At 41.3% G+C, this 18,081-nt stretch overlaps 1 protein-coding gene across 4 annotated transcripts in view; it reads right to left on the bottom strand.

Moving 5' to 3' along the window:
- LOC102929953 (sodium-dependent neutral amino acid transporter B(0)AT3) overlaps positions 1-15,667 on the bottom strand; it is a 112,303-nt gene extending 96,636 nt beyond the window's left edge. For 2 of the 4 annotated variants that reach the window (XM_043540294.1, XM_037893374.2), the window contains exon 1: positions 15,418-15,667. In XM_043540294.1, coding sequence (XP_043396229.1) covers positions 15,418-15,577 — 160 coding nt within the window. In that variant the 5' untranslated portion in view covers positions 15,578-15,667. The remainder of the gene's footprint in view (positions 1-15,417) is intronic. The other 2 variants (XM_007052654.3, XM_043540296.1) reach the window with 1 other exon arrangement.
- Between the last annotated feature and the right edge of the window lie 2,414 nt (positions 15,668-18,081).

Here is an 18,081-nt window from a genome sequence, read left to right as displayed (position 1 = left end):
GGGCGGTAAATAAACGGGTTAAGACTCTGCACCCCCTTGTCCCGAACCCATATACATTACTGGCTTCTATAGGGGGACAGTATACCCATTTTTCGGTGCTCGATCTGAAAGACGCTTTCTTTACCATTCCAGTTGACACCCCATCTCAGGAGATCTTCTCCTTCAAGTAAAAAAACCAAAAAAAATGTTAAAAAGCAACTTTGCTGAACAGTGTTAGCCCAGGGATTTAAGAATTCCCTCACCCTCTTCGGCCAGGCTTTAGCCAGGAACCTAAAAATGTGGAACAATAAGAAGGAGGTCCTCCTTCTGCAATATATAGACAATTTGTTAATTGCCACTGTGGGCCTATCCCCCTGCCTTGAAGCCACCGTGAGCCTCCTAAACCATATTGGGCTCCAAAAATATCGGGTTGCACAAAGTAAGGCTCAAATCGCCCTCCCAAAAATACTGTACCTAGGGTTTCACATACGGCAAGGGGAGCGCCAGCTTTCAAACAAAAAAAAACTATATGTCAAGACGCTACCCCAAGTACTCGTAAACGGCTCATGGCCTTTCTGGGTATGGCGGGTTTTTGCAGGATATAGATCCCAAAGTTTGGACTATAAACTAAACCGTTATATGACTGTATCAAGGGAACAAATCACGACCCCTTTCACTGGTCCCCAAAAGCCAACAAGGCATTTAAAATCTTTAAAAAAAAGCTAATAAAAGCTCCAGCCCTGGGTCTGCTGAATCTCTCTAAGCCATTTCAGTTGCATATACATGAACAAAAAGGGGTAGCCCTGGGAGTGCTAACCCAGTTGTCGGGGACCTTGAAACGTCCCGTGGCCTATTTTTCCAAACAACTTAATCAAGTTGCCAAGGGCTGGCCAGCATGTTTACGGGCAGTCGCAGCCACTGCCCTAGTACTTAAGGAAACCAAGAAGCTAACATTGGGGGGGGGGGGTCATGCAAGTGTATACTCCCCATGTGGTCCAAGCCCTGCTAAACACTGAGAGTGGGGTCTGGCTCACCAAGGCTCGGATAGCTCAATATCAGGCTAAGCTGTTAAAAAACCCCGAGGTCACCCTGCAGCCTTGCCCCTCCCTTAACCCAGCCACCTTTTTGCCAAAAACAAAAAAACAAAAACACAACTGTTTAAAAATTATAAATGCCCAATACTCCAGCCGCCAGGACTTAAAGGATCAACCCCTCCCAAATGCAAATTATAAGTGGTACACTAATAGTAGCAGCATTATCATAAATAAGCAAAGGAGGGCGGGTTATGCTGTCGTGACCCTCCATGATACCATAAAGGCCGAAGGGTTGCCCACCGGGACCTCTGCCCAGCTTGCTGAGCTAGTAGCCCTGACCCGTGCGCTCAAACTGTCAAAGGGAAAGCGGGTCAACATTTTTACCGATTCAAAATATGCTTTTGAAGTGCTACATGCTCATTCTGGCCTGTGGAAGCAAAGGGGAATGCTAACGGCCCAAGGCTCCCCAGTCAAGTATGGGCCCCAAATTCTCCAGCTCCTAGAAGCCGTACAACTCCCCTCAAAAGAAGCGGTGGTGCACTGCAAAGCCCATCAAAAAAATCAAGACATGGCCAGGGGCAACGCCCAGACAAACAAAAAAGCCAAGCATGCCGCCACCCTGACTCCACCAGAAACTAAGGATGCCCACATGCATGCCCTTATCCCATCAGTGGGGGAGCTTCCGACCCCTCAGTACTCTGGAAAAAAAAACTAGCTAACAAACTCGGTCTTCAAAAAAAAAATGGCTTCATTCCGCCCCCGCAAAATATCCTCCTACCAAAGAGCTTGATCCGGCCACTACTGCAGCAGCTACACCAAACCACTCACGCCGGCAAAGAAGCCCTTATCCAGCTAATAAAAAAATACTTATTGGCTTCTGGACTCCGACCCCTGGCTACCCAGATACAAGCTGACTGTTTAGTCTGTCAAAAAAATAACCCTCGGCCGGGACATCCAGTAACACCAGCTAACCTGAAACCCACTCCAGGCCCTGGACTAGTATGGCAAATAAATTTTACTAAATTTCCCCAGACCCAAGGGTTCAGATATCTCCTCTTCTTGGTGAATCGATTCAGCGGATGGCCTAAAGCCTTCCCATGCCGTAATTGCACTGCCAAAACAGTGGCCCTCAAATTCGTTAAAAAAATTATTCCCCGCTTCGGACTGCCCCAATGAATGGAATCTAACAATGAAACGCACTTCACATCACAGATCATTCAAAACATCTCAGATGCCTTACAGATCCCCTGAAAACTCCATACGCCATAAAGACCGCAGGCCAGTGGCGTAATAAAGGGTTCCAATCAAACCCTTAAGCGACACCTCTCAAAAGTGTGCCAAGAAGCCTCCCTGCAATGGCCTGATGCTCTGCCCTTTGTCCTGCTCTGCGTCCGCGCTCTCCCAAAGGGTAAATTAGGGCTTAGTCCCTTTAAAATTATGTTTAAAAGGGCATAGCCTATAAATGAGACACCGGTTCTAGCAAAAAAATAAGAAATAAAGTGTAGTTTTTTGTCTCAGTATATGTGCTCTCTGTCTGCTGTTCTCTCTTCTCTCCACAAGTATACCAAAGACTTCCAGTCTCTTCCACTGAATGCCCCTGTCCACTCCTTGCAGTCAGGTGACTCCATGCTTGTTCGTACCTAAAAAAACAAGCCTCTCCAAAAAAGTAATAGGGACCCCACACCGTCCTGCTGGTTTCCCACACGGCAGCAAAGGTCAAAAAACACAAAAACTAAATCCATCACTCTTGCCTGAAGGCGGTGCCTACTCCTCCACCAGCAGAACGGTGGACCGTCCAGCTCATCACCATTTCACCCTCCAATAATCTTAAACTCAAATTATTGTTTAAAAAAACATAAGCACGGGAGGGGGGCCTAAAGGGGCATATACACCATAAGGTCCCTCATAGTAAGTGTCATTTGCCTAGTATTCCCCATATCTCTCTCTCTAAAAAATAAATAAAAACCGTTAACCTAAATGTAAATACCTATAAGGCCCTCAAAATAGCCTTTGACCGTAAATTTAATCTTTCCAACTGCTAAATATGTTCCCAGATTCCCTACCATGCGGCCGGCTTCCCTTGAAGGGCGACCCCCCACAACTGGTCAGACCTCTGTAACAAATAGTTAAAAGCAAACACCACTCAGTTGCAAACACAGCCCACATTAACAAAAAACTGTACTAAAAAGGCCAAGTTTAGCAGCAACACTAATCCCTGGAAACCCTACTGGAATGCGACCCATGCCCCCAAATCCATCCAGCTACGCTCCGTCCCCTTGGGCCTCCTTTGTTATCGCCAAAAAGCCACTGCTAACCATACCTAGTTCGCTGGTAATAGTACCTGTCAGTTTTATTTGTCCCCTTCCGCAAATACCACTATCCCTCTATTTAATAGTGCTAGCCAAAACACAGGCAAAGGGCTTCAATATTATACCCCCTTAAAAGCCGCAGTCAACAAATTAAGCTACAATGGCATGGTAGCTAATAAACAGTCCTTTTATGTCTGTAGTAACTCAGCCTATAAATGGCTACCCCACCACTGGCACAAAAGCTGTTATTTGGAATACCTTACCCCTCCCCTTCAGGTCATGGCCCAACTCCCGTCGAGCCGTCCCCGGCATCAGCGGTCCCTGTATGCCACCCCCATACCCATTAGTAAAAAAAAATAAATTCAGTATAATCCTTATCCCAGCATATAAGGTGGGTAAATTGGCCAAGCTCTATCGCCAGCTCTCTGTATTCCTCACCAAGTTCACCAATAATACCTTAGCCATAAAAAGGAGCCTCAACACGGAACTTTATCAACTCCAATTGTTGTCCCTGCAAAACCGCCAGGCCCTAGATCACCTTTTAGATGCACAGGGCGGGGTGTGTGCCATTATTAAAAATAAATGCTGTACGTATGTCCCAAAAAATTCACAGAATATTAACAAGCACATCCTGTCAGCCAAACAGGCTCTTAACTAGTAAAAAGCCCAGAAAAAAAAGCTCACTATTTTTGACTCACTCTGGGGATGGCTGCCTGACCTGGGGGGAGGCATTGTTCGTCTCCTGTTCACAAGTGCCGTGTTGTGTATTATCACTCTCCTCTTGCTTGCCTGTTGTAAGGCACTCATATATAAACTTTGTGCCTCCCGCTCCACAGAAACCCCATTATATCCTCTTGTTAAGATTTCTAACTCCTCAGCGCTTAATCACTTGTTGTCCTTAAAATATAAAAAAACTCAGTCACAAGCTTATTAAGTGTTCTCAAAGAAGGAAGTTGTTGGTAACACTGGGCACTGCTCTAGGTAACTCGGGAGGGTAGAAGACCATGAGTGTCGATGAAGCCCTCTTGCTCTAGGCTCAGGCAAACTGAAGCCCCTCCGTTCCTTGAACTTTCTGTAACCCTGCAAAACTATGAAAAAGCTAGCACACAAACAGACAGGTTTGCACACGGCTCGCTAGCCAAAACCAGCTTCGGCCAAAAAAACATATAAATAAAAAAAATGTTTAGCAAAAACTAGTAATAAATATAACCAAATAAGGCAAGTCTCAAGCAATGCTAATAAAAAAAAAACATAACTAGCTGCTTTAGCTAATTGGCTACGGTATTGTACGGGGCAACAGGTAATTGGTTGTATATGCTTGTGTAATTAAATAAAAAAAAGGTATAAATTGTATAATGTAATCTGCATTTGGGGCTGCAGGATTTAAAACAGCTCAGTCTCCCTGCGCCATATCTAAAGCTTCAAATAAAACTCTCTGCTTCTCCACCCCATTGTGGTCATTGGTGCAGCGCACAGGGGGCAACAAACCCACCTGTTGCTTGCCTCGGGCACTCTGTGCCAGCAACAGGGCTATTTGCTTTCCCCTTGAATCTTTAGTTGTTTTCCAAAATTGTTTTGCCCAAAATAAACCCCGATCATCAGAACACATCTTCCCATCATGTTCTCCATGTTTTTTTTTTAAACAGTAACATTTCAAAGAGGATCTGCAAGCAGTTTAGACATCACAATCATGAACCCCTGCTGGGGAGGGAATGGGATAGAGTTGAACTTGGAAATGGTTCCTGATTTTGATTGTATTTTTTGTGTATTATATTATTGAAGATCGCCTCATTCAGGGGGCAGAAAAGAACTGCCCAGGCTTTGGTACCCCCCGCCCCAACAACCTTGAGTGAAATTAACAAGAAAGCCAGAAATAGCCCCTAATTCCCTGTTTAGACCACAGAGTGAACAGCTAAATTTAAACTGTTCTTATGCAGACAGCAGGCATCCTGGGGAGGCTTTTCCCTCAGCCAGTCCCCCTGCTCCCTGCTACAAGCTGGAGGGGAGCCGCTGCAGCCCCTGCTGTGGGGGAGGGGAACGGGGAGCCTAGCAGCGTGGGGCAGCCTGGCTGGAGGAAGAGGGAAGAGAGAAACCAATGTGACAGTGAGTTTTCCCCTTCCACTGGCTTTTATTAGCTCTGGATTTAAGCTGTGCAGTAAAATGCCTATTGTATTCTGCCCCTGCCTTGGTCTCACCTTCCTCCCCCCCAACAACTGTGAATGAAATTAACAAGGATGCCAGAAATAGCCCCGAATCCCAGTCTGAACCAGGGAGGGAGCAGCAAGTTTAAACTGTTCCTATGCAGACAGCAGGCATCCTGGGGATGCTTCTCCCTCAGCCAGTCCCCCTGCTCCCTGCTACAAGCTAGAGGGGAGCTGCTGCAGCCCCTGCTGAGTGCGGGGTTCCGGGAAGCACTGAGCCTAGCCCTGTCCGCAGCGGGGCTGGAGGAGGAGGGAGAGAGAAACCAATGTGACAGTGAGTTTTCCCCTTCCACTGGCTTTTATTACCTCTGGCTTTAAGCTGTGCGGCCAAATGGCTATTGTATTCTGCCCCTGCCTTGGTCTCACACAACGCCCCCTCCCCCACTGCCAGCAACAACCCTGAGTGAAATTAACAAGGAAGCCAGAAATAGCCCCTCATTCCCTGGTTCAGACTGTGGGGAGTGAACAGCTCAATTTAAACTGTTCTTATGCAGGCAGCAGGCTACCTGGGGAGGCTTCTCCCTCCTGCTCCCTGCTACAAGTTAGAGGGGAGCCCCCGCAGCCCCTGCTGAGTGCGGGGGTCAGGGGAACAGGGAGCCTAGCCACCTCGGCAGCCTGGCTGGAGGAGGAGAGGGAGAGAAACAACAAACAAATTTGACAGTGAGTTTTCCCTTTCCAAGCTTTTATTAGCTTTTAGTTTGAACTTTTTGTTCTGCAGCCAAAAGAGGTGAAAGTAAGCCAGTACTGAATGCTCCACTTATTTGCCAGTACACTACTGCATCTTTTTTTACCGGTACTCCGGACCGGACCGGACCAGCTTACTTTCACCTCTGAAAAAGGTACACTTGAATTTTAACCTCTCTCTTCCCCTACAGTAAAATGGAGGCCTCCTGAGTCTCAAACTTGGCCAGAAGCAGGAGCAAGTTAGACATCTATTCTACCTCCAATAACTTCATAATTTTCACTTTCAAGATCTAATCCATTTACTGAAACAACTAATGAACTTCATATGTATAGGTCATATTTCACTGCTGAGAATATAAGGAATCTGTTTTATTTCAGACACTCTTGTATTTTGTGACAGCTAGTTCAAAATCAGGCCAGAGGATAAGGTAGGCCATAGGGATTTCTAAAGCAGTTGTTTGGGTGCAATGTAGCACTGCATCCCTAATGGGATTTGAATGCCAAGGTGAAAAATGTGACTTTATTTCCCCAGAATAAAACTTGCTGTTTGCATGAATGGTAATTTTTTTTAATTCATCCTGTAAGGGCACATGCCTGGGCTTAGGTGCAGTAGTAATAGTTGATATGACCCATAAGCTCTCTTACTGAGGACTTTTGCTTGAGGCAGGCATACCTATGGTAGGCTATAATCAGAAATAAAACACTGCACCAAGTTGCTGTTAGACTAGCTACTTCTTTTCAAGTCCTACATATTTTCCAAATCACAATACATATTTGTTATTTAAAAAACCTTTTTTCATGTGTCAATTTTAAGTTCCAAAGTACATAACAGGGTCTTTAAAAATCATCTTTTACAATCCCAGTTGCCTGGGATCCTGTCTGTTTACCTCCTATTACTCTGGCAAACAGCATCCATATCTATTAGTCATAGCAAGTAAATAATTTACTTAACTCAGGCAATAAACCCAAATAATCACTAACGACAGAGAGTGATAAAAGTTTCAGCACCGATAATGTGTTTTTCTCTGTTATTGCAAATGTACTGAGCTGAGCATGTTAGACCCAAGTTACCTAGTAACACAAATTGCCGTGAATAAGGTTCAGAGGTCTGATGAGAAGCAATTGACATTAATCGAAAATATGTTCCTGCTTTTTATCTCTTGTTTGGTAGAGCACTTAAAGATGAGGAAAAATATAGCCTCTGATTTCCAAACACTTGAATAAAACTCAAACCTGAACCACTTGTGGGAATTGCAGTTTATGCCTTGGAAGGCACTGTGCCTCAGGGCCTGTCTATGCCAGGTTCAAATTAGGCTACACTGCACGGGTACATTGCAGCTACACTAAGGGTTTACAGTGTTGTACCTACATTGGCACAGATATCCCCAGGATAGGCTGGCTCTGAGGTACAATGCTTTATAGGATTTCATATGGCCAAGTGCATTCCTTGCTCAGGGCTGGGTTTGAAAGATGAGATTTTTTTCAAAAGTACATAAATGGGATTTATGTTCCTAAATCATTGAAAGTCAATGGGACTTGTGCTTCTAAGTTGTTTGAGTGAGTGCTTTTGAAAATCCCACCCAAAGTCACATTTTAGTCTGAAATTAACAAGACTTAAATAAATCAATCTAGCCATGTTATTTATTTATCTTGATAAATCTTGTGGCCATCATTTTTTTTCACTATAATCTGCAAAACATCTTCTAATTTCTACTTTTCAGAATAAATAATCTTGGGAGTTTCTGAATGCACAAGAAACACCTAGTTTGTATAATTCTTTATTATAGATAGTCAGAGGTATGGAGGGCTCATAACCTAAAGAGAATGAAGGTAATAGACAACAGGAAGAGGGGCACCCAGCCATGCCTCGGATGGAGCAGCAAATGGTAGGTCAGGTGCTGTGCAAGGCCGCACCATGTCACCACACCTTTTTTAGTCTCATGACTTTATTTTTCTTAAGGTAAAGTAACCAAACTGGAACTTCAAGTGTGGAGCACTGATTACAGTTCAATATAGTAGAGCTTATTCACCACTGTAACTTTGTGTCATTGCTTACAACAATGCAAAGTGGATATAAATTACTACATCATTATATCATTTTATACCAACTTTGCACTGGTGTAACTATGGAATTGCAAAGCATCACACCTCAATATTTTTCAATCCCTTTTAAAAATATCTAGCTCACTCTACTTTTTTTTTTCTGACTGCTGCTGTGTGCTGGGTAGACAACATAAGCACTTAAGTGAGCTGTAGCTCACGAAAGCTCATGCTCAAATAAATTGGTTAGTCTCTAAAGTGCCACAAGTACTCCTTTTCTTTTTGCGAATACAGACTAACACGGCTGTTACTCTGAAACCTGTCATAAGCACTTGGGAATTGTCAGACTTGATCAGAATAATGTTCCAGCTAGTTCAATAGCCTGCCTCCAACAGCGACCAGTACCAGATGCTTCACAGGAAAGTGAAAGAAACCCCTAAGTAGGCAGATGTGGTATAACTGCACCCCCGAAGAACCCTAATTCTAATCCCTAATAGTTAGAGATTGGTGTAAACCCTGAAATATGAGGTTTTATATTCCTTCCAAAATTTTGTTAGTATTAACTACGAACTCAGGATATTCTTGTTAACCTCATAAAATGTCTAATTCCTTTTTGAATCTTGCTCAGTTCTTGCCCTTAATTATATATGGCAATTAGTTCCACAGTCTAATTGCACATTGTGTGAAAAAGTATTTCCTTTTGTCAATTTTGGATTTGCTACCTTTTAATTTCATTCAATGTCTTTTTGTTCTTGTGTTATGAGACAGAGAACAGAATCTCCCAACCTATTATCTTCTGTACCATTCACTATTTTATATCCTTTTTATGCCCCTCTTATCCACTCTTTTCAGTCACTCTTCAAATGAAAGTTTGGCCACGTCCCTAATAATTTTTCTCACCCTTTTCTGGACCCTCTCCAGTGTGGCAGTATCTTTTTTGCAAGGGGGTAACCAGTTCTGTACATAGTACTCAAAATGAGTTTGTACCACTGATTTATGTAATGGCATTATAGTATTTTCTGTAGTATTCTCCATCCTTATGAATCCTAATATCTTATTTGTTTTTTTGACCACAGCTGCACATTAAGCTGTGTATAATGATGCCCTGGTCCCTTTCCAAAGTTGATACTATTAACTTAGAATCCTGTAAGGTGTATATTTTTTCCCTTCAGTGTGCATTACTATGCATTTTTCATCATTGAATTTCATTTGCTGTTGTGCTGCCCATCTACCTAGCTTGTTTAGGTCTCTCTGAAGTTACTCATAGGCCCTTTGGATATTGTTTAACCTAAATAACTTTATGTAATCTGCAAATTTTGCTATTTTACTGCTCAACCCCCTTTCTAGATCATAAATAAACACACTAAACAGCACTAGACATAGTATGGAAACTTAAGGCACCCCGCTGTTAATCTTTTCAATGCTCACTACAGAGGTGTGAATTCTAATGCACACCCAACGTGTTGCACAGTAACGGGCCTGTATAGATCCAGCTGGCATAAACGAAAAGTTTCCTGTTATAAGTTAATGTAGTACAGTTTCAATGTTAATGATAGTGAGCACCAGCAGGGTCTACATGGATCAATTAGTGTGCAACACATTGCTGGGCTTTAGAATTCACACACCTCTAGTACACACTGTCACACCGTGTACACAAGCCCTTTGCTTCCTGTCTTAGCCAGATACATGACAGTACTTTATCTCTCATCCCATGATTACTTAGTTTCGTTGGTAGCCTATTTTGAGGGACCTTGTCAAATGCCTTGTAAAGGCTAAATAAATAATGTTAACTGATTCTCCTTTATCTTCTACTGTTTGATATATTCAGAGAATTCTAACAGTAGTTAAATGCAATGTCCCTTTGCAGAAACAGTGTTGGTTAGAGGCCACAATATCATAATCTTCCATTTGTTTTGTTTTCTATTTTTAAATGTTTCGACCAATTTGCCAGGTACAGCTATAAGGTTTACTGGCTTGTAACGCCCCAGAGCACCCAAAGGCCTTATTAAAAAAGACATCATCTCAACTGAGGTATCCACAATGGCTCTTAATGTGTTTTCCTCAGAGGATCCTGCAAGTTCAGGGCCTTTTGTTGTATGAGTTCAATTATTTTTGTCAATGTGCATTGTTTGACATTTATGCAAGTTTATAATTCTGCCATTTTTCATAGTTGTCCTAATTATGTTTAAATTAGTGAAGAGCAAAATACAAAAGGTTTAGAAGTTCAATTTGGAATCTGAAAAATTGGTTTATAAATCTCAGAATAACGGACTTGCTTATAACATTTTGACACTTCTGCTTCTAGTCCAAAATGGAACCATGAAATGCAGAGGCATATGAAAATGTATTTCAGCTGAAAGATTTTCTTTGGATTTAGTTCAATTCAGGACAAAGATGTTATTTTTTTTCCTTGCAGCAGATTGTGAACAGTCTCTCTTCAAAAAAAAAAAAAAAGAAAGAAAGAAAGAAAGAAAGAAAGAAAGAAAGAAAGAAAGAAAGAAAGAAATATAAATTTTTAAATGTGACCTGTGTAACCAATACAGTGATGTTTGCAGTGAGCCTGAAACAAAACCTCTGAGGTGTGAATGGATCCATTCATTTGAGTGTTAATGCAGGTGTGAATGATACTTTTTCACAGTTTATCAAAGCATGTAAGAAAGGAAAGGAAGTTATGCAGGGTAACAGAGTGTACGCTGACAGATCATACATTTTGGTGTACAAGTGGATGAGTATTGAATCTTTTTTTTTTCTCCCCATAATTGAGATGGAACCAAGCCCAAAGGGTTAGCCAGGTGTCTGAGTCCCATTTAGGGAAAAACCCAAGCTGGAGGCCAATAAGAGTCCATGGCAGGATATGATTCATTAGAGAAAAAAGTATTCAATCATTGCCACACCAGTGATTTTTAAATGTTATTGCTAAGTTCTGCTATTGTAAACTTGGGAAAATAATATTCTGGTTCATTTTTAAATAATAAAATAACTAAGATTCATAGATTTTTAAGGACATAAGAACAGCCATACTGTGCCAGAACAATGGTCTATCTAGCACAGTATCCTGTCTTCCAATAGTGGCCCTTGCCAGATGCTTCAGAGGAAATGAACAAGTCAGGGCAATTACTGAGTGATCCATCCCTTGTTGTCCAGTCCCAGCTTCTGGCAATCAGAGGTTTAGAGATACCCAAGCATGGGGCTGTGTCCTTGACCAACTTGGCTCATAGCCACTGATGCACCTATCCTCCATGAACTTATCTAATTCTTTTTGGAAACCAGTTATACATTTGGCCTTCACAACACCCCCTAGCAACAAGTTCCACAGGTTGACTGTGTGTTGTGTGAAGAAATAATTTCTTATGTTAGTTTTAAATCTGCTGCCTATTAATTTCATTGGATGTCCCCTGGTTCTTGTGTTATGTGCAGGGCAAAATAACATTTTCCTATTCACTTTCTTGTCACCATTCATAATTTTATAGACCTCTGTCATATCCTCCCTTAGTTATCTCTTTTCTAAGCAGAACAATCCCACTCTTTTTAATCTCTCCTTGTATAGAAACTGTTCCATACTCCTAATCACTGTAGTTGACCTTCTCTATACCTTCTCCAATTCTAAAATATCTTTTTTGAGATGGGGCAACCAGAACTGCACACAGTATTTAAGGTGTGGGCATACCATGGATTTATATAGTGGCATTATGATATTTTCTGTTTCATTATCTGTCCCTTTCCTAATGTTTCTTAACATTCTGTTAGCTTTTTTGACTGCTGCTGTACATTGAGCAGACGTTTTCAGAGAACTATCCACAATGACCCAAGAGCTCTTTCTTGAGTGGTAAGAGCTAATTTAGACCCCAATATTTTATATGTATAGTTGGCATTATGTTTTCCAATATACCATATTTTGCACTCATCAATATTGAATTTCATATGCCATTTTGTGGTCCAGTAACCCAGTTTTACCTTGCTCCATTGTGAAAACTGACCCATGACAGCTTACTTTGCTTACAAGCCTTTGGTGTGGGGCTTTGTCAAAGGCTTTCTGAAAGCCCAAGTACACTGTATCCACTGGATCACCCTTGCCCACATGCTTGTTTATATCCTCAAAGAATTCTAATAGATAGGTGAGGCAAAATTCCCCTTACAAAAGGCGTGTTGACTCTTCCTCAACATATTGTATTCATCGATGTGTCTGATATTTCTGTTCTTTACTATAGTTTCAATACTTTCTCTGGTACTGAAGTTAGACATACCAGTCTGTAATTGCCAGAGTTGCCTCTTGAGCCTTTTTTTAGAAATCAATGTTGCATTAGCTATCCTCCAGTCATCTGGGTCAGAGGCTGATTAAATTGATAGGTTACATAGGTTGGCCTCCTGCATGACACAGGCCATAGAATTTCAATGTGATTCTTGAATCAAGCCCATAACTTTTGGTTGAGCCAGAGCATATCTTTTTAGAAAGATATCTAGACTTGATTTAAAGACTTCAAATCACAGAGAATCCACCATATCTCTGGGGTGTTGTTCTAATGGCTAACAATCCTTACTGTAAAAAACAATGTTTTAATCTAAATTTGTCTAGTTTCTGCTTCTAGCCATCACACCTACTGCTTTCATATAAATCATCAGTAAGTCACCTCTTAACCTTCTCTGTGAGCTACTGTATTGACCTTTTTAAGTCTCTCACTGTAAGGCAGGTTTTCCAGACCTTGAAGCATTCTTGTAGCTCATTTTTGCACCCTTTCAAATTTTTCGGCTTACTTTTTAAAAGGTGTGTGTACTGTGATGTTGCACTCGATATGATTCTGTGAAGGTGTGCTGGTGAGTGTGGATGTGGTGTGGCTGGAATGTGCTTCGTGTGGAGGATCTCTTGTGGAGTATCATTGCAGAGCTTGTGATCTGCTGAGTGTGGTCATCCTGTTTGTGTAAATGTATCACTCTTGTGTCTGAAGCTGGAAGTGTGAAGTGTGGCTCTGAGATCCTATTGTGATTATGCAGGGTGTGGGCCATTGGTGGTGGTTTGGAATCTTGATGGCTCCCATCAGCCAGGACAATTGTGAGTCAGGCTGGGAGGAATGAAGCCTTGGAGTCTCACAGGAGATGTGGCCATGTCACCTGGTGCTGGGGTCCATCTTGAACCTGGTGCTTTTCCATTGGGGGGGACGGGACCCAGAGAGATGGAAAGGATTGTGCCCAGACTAGGAAGGCATCCAGTCTGTGAAAGAAACTTATTGAAACATCTCTGAGGGTGAGATTTTATCTGTATTCAGTTTTATTACTGTATTGGGTTTAGACTTGCATGTTTTATTTTATTTTGCTTGGTAATTCACTTTGTTCTGTCTGTTACTACTTGGAACCACTTAAATCCTACTTTCTGTATTCAATAAAATCACTTTTAACTTATTAATTAATCAAAGTATGTATTAATACCTGGGGCGGCGGGGGGGGGGCAAACAGTTGTGCATACCTCTCTATCAGTGTTATAGAGGGGGAACAATTTATGAGTTTACCCTGTATAAGCTTTATACAGGGTAAAACGGATTTATTTGGGGTTTGGACCCCATTGGGAATTGGGCATCTGAGTGTTAAAGACAGGAACATTTCTTAAACTGCTTTCAATTAAGCCTACAGTTGTTAGGGGACATGGTTCAGACCTGGGCCTGGGTTGAAGCAGCCTAGCGGGTCTGGCTCAAACCATGCAGGGCACTCAAGTCCCAAGCTGCCAGGGCGGGAAAGCAGGGGAAGAAGTAGTCTTGGCACATCAGTTGGCAGCCCCAAGGGGGTTTCTGTGATCCAACCCATCACGCATACCATTTCAAAAATGGTCTCACTAATGCTCGATTTAGTTGTAATAACACCTCCCTACATTTACTTGATAGTTCTCTGCTTATACTTCCAAGTGTTTATACTCTTAAACACTACATTGCATTGGAAGCTTACGTTCACTTAGTTATCCACCATGCCACCTAAATAGCTTTCTGAGCCACTTGTTTCCAGAGTACCCCCATCCTATAAGTGTGACCTACATTCTTGGTTCTCAGATGTCTGATCTTGTATTTAGCTCTACCAAAAGGCATATTATTCAACTAAAGTTAGTTTACCAAACAATCCTGATTGCTCATTTAACACTCCGTGTTTTGTGTCATCTGCAAACTGTACTGGCATGGATTTTATACATTTACCAGATGTAAGCCATGTCCACTCACCGTGGCACTGTATTCCCTTCTGGTGGGGACTAAATCACACAGACATTGGTGAGCCTTCTACAGCCTTAGCATAGGATAGCTGAATCTTTCAGCTGAAGTAGTAGTGGCTCTATATTAAGATCCAGAAGTGCCAGGTTTGATTCGCTGATGAGGATGATGATCAACCCAAAGGCATCAGCATTACACAGGTTATTGAGAAAGATATTGAATAACATTGGCCCAAAACTAAATCCCTGTGTGACCCCACTAAAAACACCTCATTTTATGATGATTCTCCAGGTGCAGTTACTTTTGAACAGTTGTGAATCCACTTAATATGGGCTACATTTATTTTTGTGTAGTATTAATTGTGCAATACTAAAATCAAATGCCTCACAGAAGTATGAGTACATTATGTCAATACAGTTGCCCTTTTCAACTTGTATTAAGACATTTAATATCCAATAGTGAACAAACATTTCTTAAAATAATTTAAAGATATATATTTAAAATACAATTTTATTTTACTTATAATTTAGAATTTTAATTGAGTTGTCTTTTGATGAGGCATGGCATTAGGAAGCAATTGGTTTAATTTTCCTAAAGAAAGGAAGATTTCAAAAGGCCTTCCAGACACTTTTCCAAAGTGTCACTTTTTAATTAAGCTCATAGTACTAAGTTTAAATCTGCTCTGATGGCACAGCTGTAATAATGAGAAATTGTCTATAAAAAGTTTTAACATTTATTTTTCCTAATTCATGATTACTGTAAAGTATTCCTAGTTTGTGGACATTTCCTAAATCAATATATCTTTTTAAAATATAATTTTCACACAGTGAGAAAGCTATTCTACTTTGTGGAAAAGGTTACATTAAAAAAGCAAAAATAGAATATTAGATATTAACATATTTTCCCTGCCCATTCATGCTTTTTATATACTATTAAATTAGTATTCTATGTTTAATTTCTGACAAAGATCCCAACTTGCTCTTACCTCCTCCATATATTTGACACAAGTATGGAAATCTCCACACATTTCCCAAGCCTACTGCAAATCCAACACAGCTTAAAATATACTGCAATTTATTATCCCACTTCGGTCTGTCATCTTCTTTAAGAACTTCAGGGATATCCAATGACGGAGCATTTGACATCCTTACAAAGTGTGGTATTCTTTTATCCTCCTGTTTAACGAATAGGGGGAAAAAACTTTATATACTTCAGAGCCTGGCTCTTCTACAAGTTTTATATGAGGAGAGTCTGAAGATTTCTGAAAAAGAGGTGGAGCTTTCATCACTTTACATCACCCAAAATTTATGAGTGTAAGGATTTGCAATTTAAAACCAAAACTGGGAATGATTGATATGTAGAGGGAGCTATCTCTCTTGCCCTTTTTTTGTAATTTCTTTCTTTATTTCTAGAACACAGAGAGATACTGTTAATTGGTAACTCGGGGTCAAATAGTTTGTTTTCTTTGTAGATTCCTATTAAACCTCCGGGTTCTCAGATACTTTACAAAAGTTTTGTCATCTGAAAACAAAAAATATCTTGCAACATTCAGATCACATTAATATAATAAAATATTTTAAAAAGTGTTTCTTAAAAATAATCCTAAACAGCTTTGATCAGAAAAAGCCATCCCCCAGCCTTGGTAGGAAGCTTACTTAGTTTCCATCACTCAGTTAAAAGGGTTGACTGATGACTTCTTTTGGAAGAAAAGGAAAGTAAAATAAATGTAAGGAAAAATGAAATTAAGCACTTTTATCAGTTAATGCGCTGTACTGAGGTAGGCTATTTTGTTTGTTTCTGCCCCTATACACTATTTGTATAGATGAATAATAAACAGGAGTAACATTACCAAACTAAGCCTCTCCAAAAAATTACTGGGGCAGGGCTATCCCCTAGAATACCCAATACTCAAGTGGGACGTGTGAGATCTGGGCTTAAGTGACAGCCCCAAGCCTCTGACATCTCCAGGGAGTACCCTAACCACTGAGCTATTGGGTATTCTATATGATAGAAGGGGAAAAGCTCTCCTGCTGAAGCTGTTCCACTGTATAAATGAACAAACATTCATAGGGCCAGAGAGGGAGCAACTAACTTCATATCCCAGTTATTAGGGAATTCCCTGGGAAGTGGGAGACCAACCATGGGATTCACAAACGTACTTAGAGTAGCAGCCGTGTTAGTCTGTATTCGCAAAAAGAAAAGGAGTACTTGTGGCACCTTAAAGACTAACAAATTTATTTGAGCATAAGCTTTCGTGAGCTACAGCTCACTTCATCAGATGCATTCAGTGGAAAACTAACAAATTTATTTGAGCATAAGCTTTCGTGAGCTACAGCTCACTTCATCGGATGCATTCAGTGGAAAATCATTCATGTTGTAGGGAGTCCTAGGTGATGAACAGGCTCTGTGAATCAGTGTTACTGTGATTTTCTAGACACCTAGAAGTTAGGCATTGTGATGATCAGCATCACAACCCTTTGTGAATCTAGCCCCAAGTTCTTAGTTCCTGCACCAGTGAAAATCTATTTATATAAAATGGAATAGCTCCAAGAGAAGAGAATCACTTGTAGTCTGGTTAGGGCACTGAACTGGGATAGAAAAGATCCAAATTCAACTCCGTGTTCCAAATTGGACAGAGCAGACTGGTCTCCCCTATCTGTGATGTGTACCCTAACCACTGGATTATGGGATGAGTCTCTCTTTGTGATTTTTCATGCTAAAAGGCCGACCTGAGCTAGGAACGGTATTCCAGGAGAGAGTTTGTGGCTGTGACTCCTGAGAGGAAGGAGATGCCTAACTACCTTTGACAAGGGAGGCTTAAGCCACACCCCCATCCCTGGCATTTTCTACTGGCTAGCTTAGATGATTCATAGATCAGCTTGCTGGAGTGTGAATTCCCTTCTTAGATGCCTAACTCTCCTCATACATTGGCTAGGGACACTGGGTGCCTAACTTGGGGCTGAGGGTTCCATGGGGTGGTAGGGTGCCTAAAAGCTAGGTGCTGCAATTCTGAGAAGTGGATGTAGCCCTTAGTGATCTGTGTGTAATATGGGCATTGTACTATCCATAGTATTATTGGTGCGATTTTGTTGTTGTTACTCAATACAGTGCTAAAGCTGCACTTCTGGACCAGCAAAAGGAATATGTGCTTAGCTATATAATGCTGTTCTTTGAAACCGAAACCTGTGGAAGAAATACGGAAAGTGAAATTTCAACAAAGTGAATCAAGAAGAGGACGTAAAAACATAAGAATGGCCATACTGGGTCAGACGAAAGGTCCATCTAGCCCAGTATCCTGTCTTCGAACAGTGGCCAATGCCAGGTGCCCCTGAGGGAATGAACAGAACAGATAATCATCAAGTGATCCATCCCCTGTGGCCCATTCCCAGCTTCTGGAAAACAGAGGTTAGGGACACCATTCCTGCCCATCCTAGCTAGCAGCCATTGATGGACCTGTCCTCCATGAATTAATCTAGTTCTTTTTTGATCCCTGTTAGAGTCTTGGCCTTCACAACATCCTCTGGCAAGGAGTTCCACAGGTTGACTGTGTATTGTGTGAAAAAATACTTCCCTTTGTTTGCTTAAAACCTGCTGCCTATTAATTTCATTTGGTGACCCTTTGCTCTTGTGTTATGAGAAGGAGTAAATA

Source organism: Chelonia mydas, chromosome 2 (genome assembly GCF_015237465.2).
Source record: "Chelonia mydas isolate rCheMyd1 chromosome 2, rCheMyd1.pri.v2, whole genome shotgun sequence".
Classification (NCBI taxonomy): Eukaryota; Metazoa; Chordata; order Testudines; family Cheloniidae; genus Chelonia; species Chelonia mydas.
This window is presented reverse-complemented; position numbering and strand designations above follow the sequence as displayed.